We start from the raw sequence: 20,134 nt of genomic DNA on the forward strand, positions 1-20,134 counted from the left end.
GCCTCTGTGGATCTTCCCTCCTTCCTTGGTCACTGTCGTGGAGGTAGCTTCCATGGAGATGCCCCTGGCTCCTGACTCTGTCAGTGGACTCATGCAGCAGGAGATGAGAGGGCTGGAGGAGAGAGAGCTAGAAGCTATACTCCTGGTGCCTCCCTGCCAGTCCACTGTGGCTGGTCAACGGCCTCATTCTTCAGAAGCCACTGCTTGTCCCAGGGAGCCCCTCCACGTGCAGCGGCTCCCTCTGGATTCTGTTCACTTCAGGCCGAGCCCCAACTTTTATCAACAGAGCCCTTCTTAAAGTCTTCTCAGTTACCGCATTAGAGTTTTACACCTGCCTGCTGCCAGGACCCCACTTTTTCATGAGGAGACCCTGGGTCGGGCTGCCTAGTCTGTGTGCTCAGGGGACCACAGGACATCCAAATGCAAGTCTACCATGGGTAATGTTCAGAGTGAAAGCAACCAAGATTGAGAACCAGGTGGTGGGTTGTGGGGGTGTATGGAGGTACTAATGTGAACTCAGGGAAGGGGTGAGAGGCTTGGGAGGGCGGGAGGTAGACTGGGGAAGAGCCAGTCTGCGTTGGAACCCCGTCTTCACCACCTACTTAGAAATGTGGGCCTGGGCAAGCTGTTCAAATTCTCTTACTCTGTTTCCTCTTCTGTAACATGGATGGGGATCTCACCATTTACCTTGTAGGGTTTTAATGAGGATTACATATCCATGAAGCTCTTGGGGCTGGCAGCACCTAGTAGGTGCTCAATAAATGTCATTTATCTATAAGTAATCACTATGACAACCACCACTTCTTTGTATTAAGTCCTTACCACGTGTCCTGCACCATGCTAAGTACTTTTCTTGCAAACCCTTCAGGGAACCAGAAAAGTCTTTCTTTTCTTCTTCATGCCCAGCAGGTGTATGTGCTACTGTGCGTGTGTGTGCGTGTGCGTGCACGTGCACCTGTGTGTACCTGCACCCACACGTGCCTGCACTCGTATAGCAGGCACCAGGAGTAGAGGTAATCGTACGCTCTACAATAGTTGTTTATCGTGTCAGGTTGTAACACACGAAATGGCCATTTTGTGGGTTAAAAATGGTTGAATGTTGGTAATTTCAAATGGTTTGACCTAACCTTATCAGGTAAACACTATTTCTCATCCCCATTTTCCAGTGGCGAACCTGAAGCTTAGAGAAGTTCACTCACCAGCCTGTGACAATATAGATGGAAAGTGACAGAAGTGGGATGACGTCTAATGTCTGACCCCAACCCATTAACCATATGACTGGGGCCAGGCTACTTTTCTCCTCTGGCCTCGGTTTTGTCGCCTTTGACAGGAGGGATTGGAGCAAGACTCTTAAATTCCTTCCTTCCCTAGAAGGCTTTGACTCCAGGAAGAGCAAGGAAAGCAGGTTTCCATCACTTCAGGTCCCTTAGTGAAAGGACCAGAAGAGGGAGGTGACATCAACAGCTCAGGAGATGCCAAAGTCTTCTCCACAGCTCCATAAATTCCACTCCCCACCCCAGACTCCAGGGCCCCAGTGGACAGTGTAAAAGGGCCCCATCTTGAGCACCTTCTGTCTGATGTCCACGTTCAGCAGCTGCCTGCAGCCCCGCCCCTGGCACTCCTGGTCCAGCACCGATGTCACAGCCCTGGCCAGCTGGAAGAGCCGCTCGGGGTCCCGTTCGCCTCGCAGAGCGGTGGTGATGTTCTCCACCACTGCAGCCTGGAATGCCACATTCTCAACGTGGGTGTCTCCAAGTCCCACCTGACCGGGAAACAGGAAACATGCTCAGCGCAGGGAAGCCCTGAACTCACCAGTCCTTGTTCCAGAATCCGGAGCCTGAAGTCACAGTCTCCACAAGGCAGGCCAGAGCAAGACGGGAAGGCTTTGCACGTGGCCTGGGGTCTCTCCCGAGGCTGAGGGCAGCCGGGCCCGCTTGTAGCAGGCATCCAACGGCCACTGAAACCAAGCCCTGGGCAAGCCGCTGCTTCCCCCTCACTGCCCTCCTCATAGTTCCCCCAGTCCCTTCCTGCTCCTCCTGGCCTCTCACCCTTGAAATTCACCCGGATTTAATCCAGTCTCTGCCATGTAGCCCTGATGGCTGATTTTGGCCCTCCTTCCTTTGGACTCTGATGGTACTGGTCTGACTCATCTCTGGGTCCTCCTGCTCCAAGCCTCCAGGGCATTACTCCAGGGCACTGTTCTGGCCACTGAGATATGAGATCTACAAAGGTAGTGACCATGTTCACAGCTGTGTCCCCAGGGCCTGGCACAGAGCAGGTGCTCTGAAAATACTAGTTGAAGGAATGAATGGATCAGTGATTCATATGGTCATGCCCTTAGCTCCCTTCAACCCAGCCACCCTCTTGGGGAAGTTCAGTTGGGTAACAAGTTTTCTCAGGAAAGAAACAAAGGCTGCCGCCACCTACCTTCACCAGTGCATGGGCCTGTTGTTTGTCCCCTGCCCGATTGGACACAAAAATGACCACTGTCAGCATGAAGTCATTGTTTACTTTTCCAAGTGGCAGATAAACTGACTGGAGGGCAGGTTCAGAGCCACAGTGTAGACAAGAACCTGGTAAATGGAAACTGAACAGTTAGGGCAGCATCTCTAGGCCCTGGGGAGACAGGAAACCTACCAAGGTAGACCCTGATGACAAGGACACAGAAGCCACAGCTCATAAAGATGTGGCAAGCACTTAACGACTCTGTGCTTTCAGAGAGACGACAGCCATCTATACTGATCCCCTAGTCTCTGTAGGTAATTGCGTGCTGCTGTGACTTTGGATTAATTTTACTCGAATCCATAAAAAATTCAAAAAAAAATCCTCTTTACAGGTTTACAAAGAAATTCAAGAGGTCAACCAAGTTACAAAAAGGAGGAGGAAGAAGAAGAGGGCAGGAGGCGATCTTAAAAATTATCTCAAAACATCGAAGTTCACTCAAAAGTCACTTCCTGTACAAAGGCCTTCCCAGGTTGGTGTATCTAAACAGCGCCCCTGTCCTATGTCTTTATTTACCAACGGTCTCCACCACTAATTGTAACACAGGGAGGTCAGGGACTTGCCCTGTGGAGTTTACTACTATGTATCTAGCACCTGGAAGAGCCTGACGTGCAATAAATATTTATTGTTGAATGAATGAATGAATGAATGAATGAATAAATGCATATCTTTCCTATCCTTAAAGGAGACCTCCCCCCTCAGTGGAATCACTAATCATTGTAATGTGCAGACAATCATGAAGTTACTGAATTATAACTCACAGCTGAGTTTTACATGGTTTCACTTCCCTGCCCCTTTGCTCACCTGTGTGAGCAACCAGTTGGAACAACCAGTTGGAATTAGAGCAGCTAGCCGGCCTCCATCTGGGGGGGGATGCAGGTTCGACATGGAACCTAGTTTCCTTCCGTGAATTGACTCCCTCCAGGTTCAGACCCAGTCACAGCCATCTGAACATCCCTGCATTCCACATCTGCTTAACTGGCACCCCATGAAAACCACCCTCCTCTGGGTCTCAGGATTGCTTGTGTCCACTTTCTCTAGTCGAGGCCTTCAGTGGTCACACCTCTGCATATTCTCATCCATTTAACCCCCTCCATGTCTTTTATGCCAGGGCAGAGGTCATTTTGGCCTCTATAGCCATTGAGGAGATATCGATGGGGCCAGCTTCGCCTCTCCCTGGGTGTGTGACTGGGTCAGTGTGCCTGGGGTGGGGCTAAGGTGCAGTTGGGGGAGGTCTTCATTCTGCAAACGTCTCTCACACATGGAACATACTTTTTGCAGCTCCCAGAGGGAGACAGGCCCCTGTTCTGGGAGAAACGGAGCCTAGCAGCTCAGGGGAGAGCACAGCCCTGGGGCAGTACCTGACTCTAGACAGAAGCAGTACTCCAGGGGACCCAGGGCCGAGGATGTGTCGCAGAAGATGGCGAAGCTTGTCAGAACGGTACCCTCCTCCGGAGTGATGGTGCAGGTGGGCACCTCGGGGGGAGACACAGAGCCGATCACATAGGTGTCCTCCCCATAGGCATGCCCGGTCACTGCTGGGGAGTGAAGACAGAGGGTGTTTGGGGGGCTGTGTGAGTCACCCGAACTCCACCATGCTTCAGGATCACCCCGGGAGCTTGTTAAACATGCAGGTTCCCAGGCTCCTCTCTTTCCAGGCCTCCACAGCACCGCGAAGAGCCCACAGTTACCTGCACCAGCATCCCTCACCACCTGATACTTCAAAAAGAGTATGTGCCTGGAAGAGCTGGGCATGAAGAGAATTTTAATCGGTTAAAATGAATTCCTTAGCCTAGACCTAACTCAGAAAGTTTGGGGCAAGCCTTGGAGTGTGCGTTTTAAACCAGTATCCCTGGTTGTCCCAGTGTGGGTGGTCCGTGGGCCACTTTGAGAAAAACTGAACCAACTGAATCCATCTGGAAGAGTAATCCCCCATTGTTTGTCTTTTTGAGAATCTACATTTCCCACCGCACTGGCTTGTTTAAGGTGAGAACGACCTGGCAGGACACGCAGACTGCACCAGAATGATCTGTCTCATCCACCCTGCATAGTGCAGTTCGGAGGCGGGAAATGGAGGCACCGAGAGTTTAAATGCCTTGCTGCCAGCTAGAAAGTGGTGGGATGGGGCTGACACCAGACTCTGCATGTGGTCCTTGACCCTGCACTGATGTCCCACATTTCTGGGTTTCTGAGTTTGCCTTGGTTCGCTTTCGGCAGACAGGCGGAACCCGTGCCAGGGCCTGCGGGGAGCCTTCCGCACCTGTGGCTCTGATTCGGAGGGCCTGGTCCCAGGTCTGCAGGAAGGAGCTGTTCAGCCGCAGCGTGGACGTGTTGCTCTGAAGGAGGATTAAAGCCCTGGGCCAAAATCCTTGAAGTCTGCAGGCGGGTGGGAGAGGCTCCGCCTGAAAGAGAACACCACCCAGAGCCCCTGAGGCTGCAGCCAGGCTGCTGGACCTCCGCAGGGCAGTGGCTCCTTACCCTGGGGAGGCCTTCCAGATCTGTCTCTGCTGCAAAGGCACCACCCGCTTCCCCAAGTCAGCCCAGAGACCCAATTTCCAGCCTTGCTTAGGTGATTGTCTGAGGTCAGTTTCCCTTGAAGGAGAACCTGAGATGGGGATTCACGGGCAGCTCATTTCCTGCGGGAGGGCCCTTGGGAGAACCAGAGGGGAGAGGGAAGCAGAGTAGGGCACAGAATGAACTAGGCAGGGAAGTGATTTCAGGAAGTGTCCAGCCAGCCTCAGCCCGATCCCACAGGAAGTGACGGCCACACCACAGAGGTTGTCAGAGGCAAGGGGCCTGGGCCATTAGACACCCCCAGCCATCAGTTATTGGCCAGTGGTCACTCCACAGCAGCTGGGGACCATGCATCAGCCTAGTAAGAGGGACCGGGCTGCGGCACCCGTAGCATCTGCTGTGATGTTTCTCCATTGTTTTTGCTCCCTTGCATCCATTCTCCCTTCTGACCAATACCCTGGGTTTCCTCTGGGGAACACCCCCAACCCCCACCCTCCGGGTGCCCAGTACTGGGCATGCGACACAGGTCTGGTCAGTCAGAGTGGGTGATTGCCAGTGTCCTCACCTTCTCCAGCGAGGTGTCATCTAAATACCAGTTGAACACGGCCCCTGGGGAGCCATGGCCCATGGTGACTCTGAGCACAGTGTCTTCCCTGGGGTTCCCAGGTCTGCAGTTCTCCTCGCAGCTGAAAGGGAGACAGAACGCAGTGAGGAAGCTCACTCAGGCCTCCTGGGCTGGTCTTTTGTCCGGTTCTTCTCAAGTCCTTTGAGAAGGTGGCACAGGGCCTTTCTTCTGGTGGAAGATGGAATAAAGGCAACCCCTTAAACTCTCTGAGCCTGTTTCCTCACCTGCAAAATGGGGAGTTAAGAACAATTTCTGTGACTCCCTCTAGCTCCAATAATAATAAAGGAATACTGTGGTTTTATTGCCTGCGTGCCACAGGTTATAAATGATTTGCATCGTTACTCCCTCATCCAGTGCTTACCACAACCCTAGGAGCCACATGTTAGAATCCCCTTGTCAGAGCCAGAAAACCTGGCTCACAGAGCTGGCGTGATCTGTTCCCGGTCACGCGACTCCTGAGTGGGGGAGGGCAACACAAACCAGCATGTCTAGGTTCGATTCCAGGGCCTTCTCTATAGCATCCCGCTCCCTCCCCTGAGCCAGTGAGAGATCCCTTTGGCACCTGCCGTGGGTCCAGCCCATCCCCGGGACCTCTCAGTTGTAACTGCATAGCAGCTGGCAGTCTCCCTCCTGTCTTCATGTCTGCCCTAACACCGATGTGCTGGACATTCTCTATTTGTCCCCACAGCCTGCTCTCACTCAACTCCATGGCCCTAGACACTAGGAGGCTAATCTCTGTGGACTGTGTCACCCACATTCCTGTGCCGGCTGGCTTCTGCTTGGGTCCAGCAATGGGAGGCATTGGCTGGGGATCAGAAGGTAACAATGGGAGGGCGGGAGGGTATTTATTCACCACAGTCCCTGCTCCTTAGCAGGTGGGCTGCTGTTGGCAGTGGCTGTGCTCCTCCAACCAAGCCCGCAGCTCCTGTTGGGAGCCGCCTCCCCTACAGCTGCAGCTCCCAGGGTTCCCGGGACACCATCCCCCTGCTTACCTCTGTAGTCCTCAGAGGGAGAGTGGCTTCCTCCTGTGGTAGTCCTGCACTGTCATCCCTGGCTTGTTCCCTTATCCCTGCCCACGTCTCTCTGTCTGGGCCCCACCCGATAGACCAAGCCTCCTTCAACCTTCACTTTGGTGCAAGAGCTCAAGCACTCTCCCTGAGCCCGCTCTTGCCCTCCTCCAGCCTGCTCTCCACCCTGCTGCCACAGCGTTCTGTACTAGGACAGATCATGTCCCCAGCCTGCTTGCAACCCTTGGGTGGCTTTCCAGAACTCTTCAGAATCATGTCTTTATTTATAATCCACACGGTCCCACCAGAGCCAGGCCCTGCCTGTTCTCCTCATTTCTTCTTGCTCCCCTGTCCCCCTCCATATGAGCCACACCAGCCTCTTTCACTTCTGGCTTATTCTGTGCTCCTCCCTTTGTCACCCATATTCCCTCTCCAGCCCCCCTTTTGCTGCCAAGTTAATTCCTCTTCCCTCTTCACATCTGGGCTGAGGAAGCCTTCCCTGCCCTGGCTCTTCGGTAAACGTTGGCCGAAGGGACATCATTGCTGCGGGAGGTTGCTCTCGTGCCCCCACCTGACTCGAGGCCTGAGTTCCAGGGGTGCAGACACGTAGAGACACTGCTCCTCCCGGTTCTCCAGCTCCCCGCCCCTCCAGGTGGCCAGGCGCAGGGTGACAGCGGAGCTGGGTGGTGGCAGGCAGGACGGAGGAAGCACCAGCTCCCCCTGGTCCACACGGAGCAGCTGCCTCTCAACACAGTAGCTCCACTGGGCCCAGCAACGTCCTGAGAGAGAGGGGCAAAGACTATGATCATCCAAGGACGCTTCCGGTCTGGGTTTTTAGAAGAAGAGAGTCATAGATAAGAAAAGCAGCTCCAAAGAGAGAGTTTGATTTTTAAAAACACTCTCACTTGCAGGGTGAGAGGATGACACCGCAGAAGGATGCTTCTGGGGAAATGAGCCGCCCTTCACCCTGACCCTGAGCAGACCTGCAGGGTCTGTCTGCTTCTTCGGCACCAGCGACCTGCACTGAGGACAGGCAGGCATATAGTAGGGGAGGGGGGCGGGGATATCCAGCTCTGCCTGGGGGAGCATCCAGGACAGCTTCCTGTCCCTGGTGTACCTCTCATACCACGTGGAAACAACTGTCCTAAACTGTATGTCCCTGTGGGTACACTGGGGATCCGGCGGGCCGTTCTCCCCATCTGGGAGGACACACGCCATCTCCTGCTTTATGATACTGGCTCAGTAAGTCTCTATCCCTCGCCCTTCCTCTGTGTTGATCGATGTTTACCCATCAGTCACCTTGCTCCCCCTGCCCCGAAGTTTGGTAGTCATTCACGGGACATGACCTAGGGTCAGGCCATCAGCTCAACCACCCAAACTGTATACCTGTATCCTCTGTGAATTCAGATAGTGAAAACTAATATTCCAAAGAATGTCCTGAGCACCTACCAGTGGATATCAAAAGGCTCTACATTTTATATGACTTGACCCAGTTATTCTGTTTCTTGAAATTTATTTTTTATTCTCAAAACTTACTTCTGAAGGTAACCACAGATGCAGATAAAGGCAGAACTACAAGGATGTTCATTACAATGTTGTTTATATACGGGCAAATAATTCCGAATAACCTACGTGTCCAAAAACAGGGTACCAGTAAATAAATGACCATACATCAACTTTGACAGTCTATTATGCACTTACTCTCTTATGAAATCAAGATAAAGATACCATGGCACTAAAATATGCAGGATGGGGGCGCCTGGGTGGCGCAGTCGGTTAAGCGTCCGACTTCAGCCAGGTCACGATCTCGTGGTCCGTGAGTTCGAGCCCCGCGTCAGGCTCTGGGCTGATGGCTCAGAGCCTGGAGCCTGTTTCCGATTCTGTGTCTCCCTCTCTCTCTGCCCCTCCCCCGTTCATGCTCTGTCTCTCTCTGTCCCAAAAATAAATAAACGTTGAAAAAAAAATTTAAAAAAAAATGCAGGATGTATTGTTCAAAGAAAAAAAAATCATAAAAATAGTAAGTGTGATATGGATGGCATTCATTTCCGAAAGAATGTGTACGTAGCTAGGATGTATCCCTATAAAGCAGGACAACCATTTCTAAGAAGTGGGTACTGGTGCTGTCCTCTTGGTTTGTCAGAAAATGCCTCCTCACTTCTAGACTCTCCCAGTGACATACCCAGCAAGGGCAAGGAGGTGACAGGAGGGATCCACCCAAAAGGGAGGAGTTGTTTTGTTTTGTTTTGCTTTGTTTTTAGCACTGATGTTGTTTGTGGGGAAAATAAAGCCTATTGACTTTTAGGGTTAATCCTCTCAATGCATCTCTGTGTTGCTGCCTTTAGGGCTCCCTCTGCCTTGGTTTGCCACTGCTTTCCCCCAACCCCACCCCACCGCCCCCACCTCACACCCGCCACCTCCCATTTCCATGGGAGTTTCAATCTCTGGCACATGCAAAGCACACAAAATGTCAAGGATAAGTAATGCCTGTGTGAAGATTAAAAAAAAAAAAAAAAGCAAAGCTGACCTCTATCCATTACTTTGTGGTGAGATAGGACAGTTCCAGAGCTCTCAGGCCACCTACCGCATGACCACTGGAAACGTAAATCCTTGTCCCTGTCTGGCCAGCCCAGAGTCACGGTCGTGAAAGGATCCACATACTGGCCAGGCTCCACGTACACCTGCCTGTCCCCTTTCTCTCTCTGCAGAAAAAGCAGCTGGCTGGTGAGATGCCCCTCCACAATTGGTACCCTACCTTCTTCCCCACAGCAGTCTGTGCCAAGGGTAGTCGCACCTTAAGGCACAGAATGGAGACAGACCCTATCTGATCCACCTGGCTCTCCTCTGGAGATGGGTCACTGGGTAAGTAACTTTAGTCTGAACATGGGCTCAGTGCTGAGTGTCCATCATGCTTCCAACTGTTACCAGGGCCTGCTCTGGGCCAGGCCCCATGCTTGATGCCTAGAGATACAAGAATAGAGACCTGGGCCTTGCTCTTCAGTCTAGGAGGGAAGATGGACAAAGAAACTGATGACTAAAACACAGAACTCTAGCTGCTACAGGAGAGGGGGGCCCAGAGAATTACGAGAACGTGTAAGAGGGAGGCAGTAGGTTGAGAACATCTGCTCCTCTGAAGAAGGTTTGATAGCATTTGATGCCTGGGTTGCTGCGGATTGAGAGAAGCTAGTGATGTCCTTCCTCTTTCGTCTGGTGCAGAGGAGGACACAGAGCTGTGACCTCTGTAAGGCGAGCAGCCAGTGTCAGGACAAGCTTCCCCAGAGAAAAAGACTACAGAGCTGTTGTGAAAGAGGAGGAGTGAGGGTGAGCTGGGCAATAATGGAGTCTGTGGGTTCTAGGAAGAGGGATTGGCAGGCATATGGTGTGTTCCTGGAGTAAGTTCTGGCAGGACCTCTCAAACAGCTGGGCCTAAAGGGCTTAGTCTGGTGTAACAGGAGGCTACATGGCAAAACTCAACCCCTTGTAGTCTCCCATGGCCTAAGAATAAAACCCAAACCCCTGTCTTGGCACCTAAGACCTCATGTGATCGGGCCTCTGTCCATCTCTCTGTAATCTCCTATATGCTCTCCCTCCCCGCCCACAGGCCTCAGGACACTTCTAGCCTTGGGGCTTTCATATCTGTGCACCCAGAAAGCTCTTGTTCTGCTTTCCAGCACGGCTGACCGTCTTATCTTCAGGTCTCCACCTGAATGACCCATTCTACGAGGCCTCATCCGATCACATTTGCTAGGCCATGCTGTGTTGGTTGTCACTGCACCCTGTTGCTTGTAGTTAAACACTTACCACAATTCCTAATTACATGCTAATTTGTTTGGTAATTTTACCCACTAAGCTCCAAGAAGGCAGGGGCCACAGCTGTTTATTCACCTTTGTGTCCCTAGTCCCTAACACCAAGCCTTGACATTGTAAACGCATAGTCTTTGTTATTGAATAAAGTACGTGCATGGACAATGTCAACAGCAAGGAGTCGGGCCTTAGTCCTGCTGTAAAAACTGAGGAACATGGGCCTGCTTCCTCATTTAAGCATTAGCAGCTATAAATTTCCCTCTGAACATTGCTTTAGCTGCATCCCACAAATTTGGATAGGTTATTTTGTCATTAACACTCAAATATATTTTAATTTTCCTTGTGAATTTTTTTTTGATCCTGATTTTTTTTTAAGTGTGCTCTTTAATTTCCGTGATGTCTAAAAGGTATGTACGTATCCCAGATATCTTATTACTGATTCGTTATATAACACTGTTCTGGTTGGAGAACATGCTTTCTGTGATTTCAGTCCTTCTGGATCTCTTTTCAAATGGAAGAAACCTCCATGCCTCCTAGTACTCTGGGTATTAGCACCAATAAGCCAAAACTCAAAACTAAAGCAGAGTTTTCAGACATCTTTTTCTCGTGAGGTTAAGTGTTTAAAAAACAAAACAAAACAACTCACATTCTTTCTCTTGGCATTTGTTCCAGACGGTTCTCGCACACTGGAAGGAGCTGTGAACACAATGAGAACAGGCGTCAGACGTTGGTAGGTGTTTATAAGGTTACCAAAGGGCAGAGTCAGAGGGTGTGCTGAAGATGCCCTGGGGAGATCCACCTGTCTTGGAAATGAGTTAGGGAAATTTGGCAAGCATTCAGGTCATCAAAATGGGTAAACACCCAAACCATCATGTCCACCACTGGACTGAAGACACGTCTTCGGTTGTTAAGAAAGAGTCAGGCAGTTGCCAGTGCAAATAAAACACGAGATTTAGAGACCAGCATGTGGCTGTATGCTGTTAATGTTTAACTACCAGTTAAAGGGTGGGGAGTGGGGAGCCCTGATTTGTACCATTTACTACTTCCGGTGGTGTTTGTATTCCCACGAAGGCAGATTTCAGGCTACCGAGCTGACCTCAGTGATTATAGAGCAAGAGATGCACAGAACCAGCTCTGGCAAGCTGCTAGGGCCCGGCCTCAGCACACCACAGTGCATTTCTGGGTCTTCCTGTTGGCCTCTTACTGGCTGTGTGAGCCCAGGCAGGTTAGTTATTCTTTCTGAGTCTTAGGTTCCTCACCCACGACAAAAGGCAATCCCTATCCTCAAGGCTCCAGGAGAGCTGACTGCTGTGCTTCTATACCATTGCCTTGTAATCTGTGTACGTCTATAAAGAGGGTTAGTATAGCAAGGTAAAAAAAAAATGGAACATGTACACTCAGTTGATATGCCCTGAAAAATCATCGAAATGTGAATATGGTAATGTCTAGTTAAAGTGTAATGATTAAGACAGGAATGTATTTCATCTGCACTGGCAGATCCGTGGGAGTCATTAGGCTCTCGTGTCCTGGTTAACATCTGGGTACTGTTGATCTTTACAAAATTCTCTCCCAGTGAATTCTCATTCTGAGAACTCTCACTTCGAAGGTCTATAAAATTATGTAAAGCAAAGCTAAGATGCCAGACACAGAGATTCCTTCTTAATCTTAAGGCAGATGGGCCAATAACCCGGAAGGAAGAAATCAAGAGAAGTAATTGCTGCCTCTGATCCTGCCATGAATTAGCTGAGTGACTTCTGGAAAGTCAGTTCACCTCTCTGGGCCTCACATTCCGTAAGTGGAAAAGGAGGGCTGTGGACAGTTGCACAGACGTCTGATGGTTTTGTCCCCCATCCAGGCATCCATGCCCCCTTGTTTTGGTAACAGCACTTAGGGGCGATTCTTTCCCCCGGGAAACATCCCTCCCCTGCTCTCAGTCCTTGGTTTGGGTGACGCCACCCCTACAGCATGTTCCAGGTGGGCATGTGATCCTGGTCTCCCCAAACTGAATACCACTTTCCCCTGGTCTCAGTACTGGGTCCAGGAGGGAACATGAACCAAGCTTGGACCAGTAAAGGGGGCCTCAGGACTTGGGCTAGAAATGTCAGCAAAGAGGGACTCCTTCTCCTCTAGGGTTAAGTAAGGATTGAAGCCTGGGGCCATCTTGCTACTGATGGGAAGAGGGAATCAGAATAAAGCCAACATAGAACCAAGAGATGAGAAGAGGCAGATTTCTGACAATATTGAGTGACTGGATCTAGCTGTGCCTAAACCCTGGACTTTGCCTTTCCGTTTCTTTCTTTCTTTCTTTCTTTCTTTCTTTCTTTCTTTCTTTCTTTCTTTCTTTCTTTCTTTCTTTTTCTTTTTTAATTTTTTGATGTTTACTTATTTTTGAGAGTGAGACACAGAGTGTAAGCGGGGGGAGGGGCAGAGAGAGAGGGACACAGAATCTGAAGCAGGCTGTAGGCTCTGAGGTGTCAGCACAGAGCCCTACGTGGGGCTTGAATTCACAAACTGCAAGATCATGACCTGAGCCAAAGTCAGACGCTTAACCGACTGAGTCACCCAGGCGCCCCTGGCCTTTTCTTTTTGTGAGTTGATAAAATTTCCCTTTGAGTTGAGCCAGTCTGAACTGCTTTTCTGTCCCTTGCTACGCAAAGAGTCCTGGCAAACACATTTGCTGTGGACTTTCAGCTCTGTGACTTTTAGCTACTGTTGGCTGCCTACCTACCAGCCATTACCCCACCCTTCTTCTTGGCTGCCAGAATCCACCTTCTCCCACAGAGCTGGAGGTGCTAGATACTTGCTTCCCAGCACCCCTTACAGCCAGGGTGGATACTTGCTGGATACTGCTTCCCAGCACCCCTTAGAGCTAGGGTACGTGACTCCGGCTGATGGTATCTGAGGAGAAGAATGCTGGGGACTTGTGGGGAAAACTTCCCTCCTAGTAACAAGAGCTACAGAGGGGGAAACGGGCTTGTGCAGCTGCTGGATGATTCTGGGTTGACCTGCGATGTTTGGAACCGCAGCAGCCATGTTGATGAGATGCAACCCTATGGGCAAAGCAGAAACTCTGAGGGTGGCAGAACAGAATAGCAGACAGCCTGGGTCCCTGCCGGTGACACTGGACCGCTGAACCAATCCTGGAACTACTTACCTCCTAACTTCTCAGTATGTGACATCATAACGACCAAACTTAAAGCCACCTAGGTTGGGCCTCCTGTTGCTTGGAGCCTAAAGCAGCAAACTCGGATGTTTTAGAATTCTGTAACAGCGGTTGAATGTTTTACCGTCTACATGACAGCGCTTTAGAGTAACCAGAGAATTCTTAAAATCTACAGAGCAAGGTAAGCATTCAGAGCTCTGTTTTGAAGAGTCCCTCCCTGGATCCCGAGCAAGTGCGATGACCCAGACTGCTGGTCCTGAGTTTTATAGCCCCTTGCAGAAATTCCTTGCCTGAAACAGTGATGCTTCCAATTTCCAGACTCAGGTTTGAGAAGGCATTCCTCACCGTCACCGTGACCAGAAAGGTGCCTGTAATGCAAAAGGTGGAGACTTAAGGGTGTTGCAATAAATTGTTTAACTTGTGTTGAGACAGTTCTCCCAAGCTCTGCTTCCTGGTCCGCTGACAGTGGCATTTGAATCTTTCATCCTGAGCATTTAATGGACCCCGGTTGTATACCAGGCATGGTGCAAGTCTCTGGGACACAGAGGTGAATGAAACATGGTCTTTGTCTCCAAGGTCCTTATAGTCTAGTATGCTTACCAAGTGCCAACCATGGCAAGAATTGGCATGGGGGCATTGTGGACATGTAGTAGGGAGTCACTGCACTGATCATGGTTCATGGCAAGGCTAAAGCTAAAGTTCAAAGGACGAGTAGTGCTCATTGGTCAGGTTAGAGAGGAGATTCCAGCAGAAGAAAGGACATGACAGGACTTTCAAAAGACTGAGGAGCAGAGAGGGGAGAGAAGGATTTGTAAGACTCAGGGTATGTGTGTATCCCACCCTCCTCCCTCATGGGAAAACGTGGTGGGTGCTACCTTCTTTTCTCAAGCCTAGAGAGGAGCTCATCAGAGGGGACCTGGGAAAGGTGGATATGTGCTCTTTCAGATCCGGGACCCCCATGGACAGGTTCCTTTCTCATACTCTTGAAGGATGGCCTATGACGGGGTGGAGTGAGAGGGAGAGTGGGGGCAGGAAAGGGCTGCATTCCCGCATTTGGAAAACTACCGGTAGCTGGCCAAAGAAAAGGTGAGAATTTTCTGAGGACCAGATGTTTGTCTTGCCCCCCTCCCCAACTCAGGGACCTAGCAGGGGCCTCAGAAGGCCACAGAAGCTCCTGCAAGAGGCAGCTGCAAACATCTGCTGGGCTGGTGAGCGTTGGTTGGCAAGCAAGGCTGGCCAGGACTGGGCCAGCGCTGACAAGTGAGGGTCTTCCTGCCCTACCTGATGCCCTTTCCTTCCTCTTCACCCCCTTTATCTCATCCAAATCTGTTTTTCTTGTGGGGAAAAGAAGACTACTTACCATCTAAGAGTGAGCCACAACTTCACAGGGCATGTAGAGATTTTATCTATTATCCCCTGCCAAGCGTCTTTTGTAGACAACAAAAATTAATTTGCATTTGAATTATAGCCTATATAGTGTGTATGTTTTCCATTGTCATTTCATTTCACTCTGGATTCCTCTTGTTCCAAGCTGGACCTTTGATACCTGGCAAAGTTGTAATGGTTTTCTTCTGAAACCTGTCATTTAACCTATCTCTTTTGCTAAATCTGCTGCTTGAGGGCACTGTAGCCCCACCCCGGCACAGTATTTCCACCTCTCTTACAGACTTCTGAGATCCTTGGCGGGAAGGTAGGCAGGGTTCTGGGTGGGCTGGGGACTCTGTGACCCTCATCACATTCCTGGCTGCTGACTTCACCACATTGCCCTGAAGGACTCTCTGTTCTCTCCAGATTAAATGCAAATGTCTCCTCTAGTCTATTCCCTTGGTGGTGCCAGCCAGTCTGTCACCCTATCTCTATTCCAGCCAGCATCTTGACTCTTCCTCTCTTGTCCCTCCCTCTCCCACCCTTTTATCTCTCGCTCCCTGAAGGGCATGGACTGCAGATCCCCCCTGAACCACACTCTCCTCTAGAAATGATGGAAAAATTGGAATCCTTCCAACCCTCCTCCAGTGGTTCTCAGTGGGAGAGATTTTGCTACCCAGGGACAGTTGGCAATGTCTGGAGGCATTTCTGGTTGTACTTAGGAGGCTGGTGCTACTGATATCTAGTGGGTAGAGGCCAGGCATGCCAGTAAACACCCTACAGTGTGCAGGACAACCCCCACAGCAAAGAACGATCCAGCCCCAAACGTTAGAAGTGCCGCAAGTGAGAACCCCTGTGACTCTAAGCTCTGAGGGCAGATCAGATGTCTCTTCTTATTTTATGCCCCAGGCTGGATGCTGTGAACCCCATTTGTGTTCAGGACACACAGACACAGGCTGGCGGGACCCTGGACAGTGAGTCGGGAAGGAAAGAGGAGGGAAATTTGGGAGGAGACCCATCCACCCCAAATACCTTCAAGAGGAACTGCCACAGGGTAAATCCCAAATGGTCCCTGGAGACTCTCTTCTTCATGGGAGAAGGTTGCATCGAGTCCTGCCACTTCAAAGGTCAGCCTCTCCGGTGCACCACGAGCCACCGAGACGTTGACCAGTAGGTCTTGTCCAAGCTCCAAGTGGTCAGAAGCCCAGGAGGCCCAAAGCCCTGACAGAGGCTCCGTGAAGGAGACTGTGATGTTCCGGGAGGGTGCAGAAGTGGTGTTGCTGGTGGCTCGGATCTCCAGGTGGTGCATCCCTGGGCCCATCCTTTGCTGGGTTGCTCTGTCCAGGGTCAGATTGTAGGGTAGCAGGCCGCTTGGTGTGGTGAATTCAGCCAGGGTTGTATTACCCGACAGCACAGTGTAAGTCACCCCTCTTCCTATGTGGGGTGAGAGATATTTAAGAATATGTAAGAATATTGTAATGAAAATATGAGGACAGGTTTGTCCTTGGAGGGTGGAAGGCTAACACAGGAGCGTCTCCCGAGGCGTGGCTGATTTTTATGCCTGAGAATTAGCCTCGAGTCTTGTCCTAAGCAGGAGCAGGTGAAGTCATTTCCTTCCACCTCCGTGGCAGACCACCTGAAACCCTGCTCCACGGGAACACTCAGCCTGTTCACCTTAAGATGCGGCTCCCTTATAAGTTGGGGCCGGCTGTCCTACCTGGATGCTAAATACTGTGGTTGACTCTAAAAATCTGATTTAAACCACCAAATTAGGATTCTTTGCAACAGAAACCAAGCTAGGGTATTTCTCGTTTGAGCGATGACGGTGCTAATGACGATGATAAAGACAATGACGATGGTACCTTCTGACACCTCTCCCCACACTTGGCAAACAGTAGGCAATTATGTTTGTAGGATAAAAACATAAACGAAGGATTATTTTAGGTTTCCCTGGTGCACATAGCAGCCGTCTTTGGCCAACAAGCACACCGAGACAGAGAGGAGCCCCGAGGACTGATTTAAGGACCCTGTGTTTAAGCTCCATCATATCTCTGCTGGGTGAGGCCCCAGGAGCTGTGCGGTGGGACTGAGCCATGTCCTCACCTCTGCAGCTCTGTGCCACGCGGTTTAGCCCAGCAGGCTTCTGTCCGGATCTCAAACCAGACCTGTGCCTGGAATAAAGATGCTGCCTCAGGTATGGGTGGGTCTTCGTTGGTAGGGTCTCTACTGAGAAGAGGGGTGATATTCGGAATGTTTAACAACTGAAACTACATGGGTCCCAACCAAAGAGGATGGATGTTATGATAAATCAGAATGAACACTGACCAATCAGAGTAGATGCTGTGACCGATCAGAAAGGACGCTTTGACTAATCAGAATGGACATGACCAATTAAAATGGCCTCTCTGACCAATCAGAGAAGAAACTGACCAATCACAAGGGACACCAGCCATAACATCTGCTATGGCTGTGGCAGTACGTGTTGCTCCATATCAGTCCTGATTGGGGGCAGCATCATTGTGCCAGGCTGGTCAACGCTGGCCTCACTGAGATGGGCTCAGGCCCAGCTGGTAGCTCTCTCGGTCCTATTCAGGTTCCCTAACAAGGAGTGACTTGGAAATTCTGTTCTGATGGGACTGTGGGTAAAGAAGAGCATCGGAAGGCAGAGAGCTTCACTTAGCTTACTAGCCTTGTGACTTCAAGCCAATTCCTGAACCTTCCCTCCATTTCTTCATCTGTAAAATGGAGATAATAATAGTACATACTGGGTGGGCTAGCACACATGGAGTACTCAGACCAGTTCCGGGCACGCACGAGGTGCTAAATAAGTTGAACAGCTAAAAAACTAACTGGATACATGAGTGCTATTAGTATTTATTAAAGCCTGGGAGTTGGGTGGATAGATCTGGGGAAAACCGAGGTTGCTCTGACCTTGACCATTTCTGTAGACTCACCTCCATCAAGTACCACCTGAATCCACAGAGGTTCCCCGAAGACAGTGCGGCAGAGAGGGCTGGCTCCCAACGTCGACAGGCCGGAGCACCCAGTCACGCTGAGCCTTTCCGTCTTGTCTTGGATTGTCACGTGCTTCTGAGCCATCACATGCCACTCACTGGTTGTGCACTCGGCGAACACAATAAATTCCCCAGGGGCTGTGAACTGGTGGGTCACGTTGCTGGATAAACTGCCAGCAATAGTTAGTGTTGGCCATGTTGGGGACGCACAAACACATGCATTCACACACGTGTGCACATATGCACTCACCTACCTTGCACCTCCCCTGCCCTGCAAAGATAAACAGGTGAAGAAAGAGATGCTACGTGACCAAGCCCTTGGTGTTCACAAAGGTTACGTTGAGATGTCTAGAGCAGGTGGGAGTGGAAGAAATAGCAGTGACCAATCAGGGACTTGAATATTTGGTTACACGTCCTTTTTCTGCTATTTATTCCCTCTGTGGCTCACATAAATCCCCCTCGTCTGTAAAATGCTATGCCCCAGCCTACCTTTCTGAACCATATTTTCCCCATCTGTAAAATGGGGTCATATTCCAAATGTATCAGAATGATAGAAGCTTGGCTTCTCATTTCGCCGAGAGAACTGATTGAAAATCGCCAATGTGGCCCATAAAGACCATCAAGTCCCTTCTTGACCTCACCCCCATCTCCTGCCACACCCCTCCCAGCTGTATGTCCGCTCTGCCCTCTTTTCGGTTCCTGGAATGTGCCACCTCCCGTCTGCCTCAAGGCCTGCAGGTGTGCTGTTCTTTGCTGGGAAGGCTCTCGGCTCGTCTCTCTGCTCACACTCATGCTCTTCCTTTGGTGCTCAGCTTAAACATCACCTCCTCATGGAAGCCCTCCTTAGGTTCCCCATAAAGGCAATGCTGTAGCTCGGCTGCTTCTCCTGGGTGACACTCATTCCTTGTGTGCTTGCTCCGCCACTGGCATTCTTCCCCGCTAGGTCGTCTGCACAGACGGTGTCTGTCTAGATCTCCGTTATAAATCCGGCACCTAACACAGCGCCTAGCATAGAGGGCGTGCTGAGAAATATTTGACAAATGAGCATATTTGTGAAAAGGCTTGCAAAACGGTAGCTGGATTTTTGGTGCCTGCCAAGAGTAAAGCCACCACCTGTCTCTTCCATTGATTACGACTTTAGGCAAAATTCAAAAAGAAACTTGCTGAGGACTCTGAAAAGTAAACAACAGCAGACAGATTGGGGAGGAAAGCCCAGGCTTTAAGAATTACTCGTAAAAATGGGACTTTCCTGTTTCGTGTCTTTTTTCTTTTTTAATCTCCTTTATATCTTGGCTTTGTCCCTAGGGTACCCTGAGTCATGGAACTGTACAATGAATGAAGAAAACAAAAACCCCAAGAGAAATCCCCTCTGTTTAGCCAAGAGAACCAGGAAAAGAGACCCAGTGAGTCTGAGGGCACAGAAAATAATACCTGGTTTTGTTTTGTGTCATTTCTCTTTTTTTCTCTTTTGGCCATGCCCTAGGCTGTTCTCCCTCTTGGAGCTGCACTGACAGTGTAGGGTGATGCAGACACCTAATTCCCAAGAGAAAACCCATCTTTGTATCCAGAGGAGCCGTGAAGAGAGATGTGTGGGAGCTGAAGATTGTGGGGGAGACCCTGAAAATGAGAGATGTGGAGAAGAGGGGCCCCCACTTCCATGAACAACCCAGCACAAACTATGAGCTCACTCACATATTATGCACATGCAAAGTAGAGCCAAAGACACACAGCCAAGGCTTTGTTTGAGTCAGACTACAACATAACACCATCCTGAGTGTCCCATGAGCGGGGCCAACCCAAACAGGTTTGGAAATGACACCAACATGGGAACCACCACTCACAGAAGGCAAGTCATAAAGTGTGGTCTGAACCTAACCAGGTGGGTTGCCTGCTAAAACAAAACAAAAATCTATTTTCCAGAGGATTTTAACTGGATCCAAAGTCTCAGAACCTACTATCAAAATGTCCAGAATATAATCCAAAATTGCTTGATGATACACAAAGAATGAGGAAAATCTGACCCAATCTCAAGTGAAAACATAATAGATGTCAGCTTTCAGGTGACTCAGGGGTTGGAATTATCAGACAGACTTGAAATCAGCTATTTCAGCCATGCTCCATGACATAAAAGTAAACCCTCTTT

At 50.2% G+C, this 20,134-nt stretch overlaps 1 protein-coding gene across 1 annotated transcript in view; it reads right to left on the reverse strand.

The window, feature by feature from the left end:
* The window catches only part of PKD1L2 (polycystin 1 like 2), a 95,311-nt gene that overhangs the window by 55,973 nt on the left and 19,204 nt on the right, over positions 1–20,134 (reverse strand). The window contains exons 6-16 of the mRNA XM_043599388.1: positions 17,932–18,161; positions 16,010–16,411; positions 13,903–13,980; positions 11,096–11,145; positions 9,230–9,347; positions 7,220–7,427; positions 5,582–5,702; positions 4,763–4,904; positions 3,864–4,040; positions 2,428–2,573; positions 1,568–1,762 (exon numbers count right to left, since the gene is read on the reverse strand). Coding sequence (XP_043455323.1) covers positions 1,568–1,762; positions 2,428–2,573; positions 3,864–4,040; positions 4,763–4,904; positions 5,582–5,702; positions 7,220–7,427; positions 9,230–9,347; positions 11,096–11,145; positions 13,903–13,980; positions 16,010–16,411; positions 17,932–18,161 — 1,867 coding nt within the window. The remainder of the gene's footprint in view (positions 1–1,567; positions 1,763–2,427; positions 2,574–3,863; positions 4,041–4,762; positions 4,905–5,581; positions 5,703–7,219; positions 7,428–9,229; positions 9,348–11,095; positions 11,146–13,902; positions 13,981–16,009; positions 16,412–17,931; positions 18,162–20,134) is intronic.

Source organism: Prionailurus bengalensis, chromosome E2, assembly GCF_016509475.1.
Source record: "Prionailurus bengalensis isolate Pbe53 chromosome E2, Fcat_Pben_1.1_paternal_pri, whole genome shotgun sequence".
Lineage (NCBI taxonomy): Eukaryota > Metazoa > Chordata > Mammalia > Carnivora > Felidae > Prionailurus > Prionailurus bengalensis.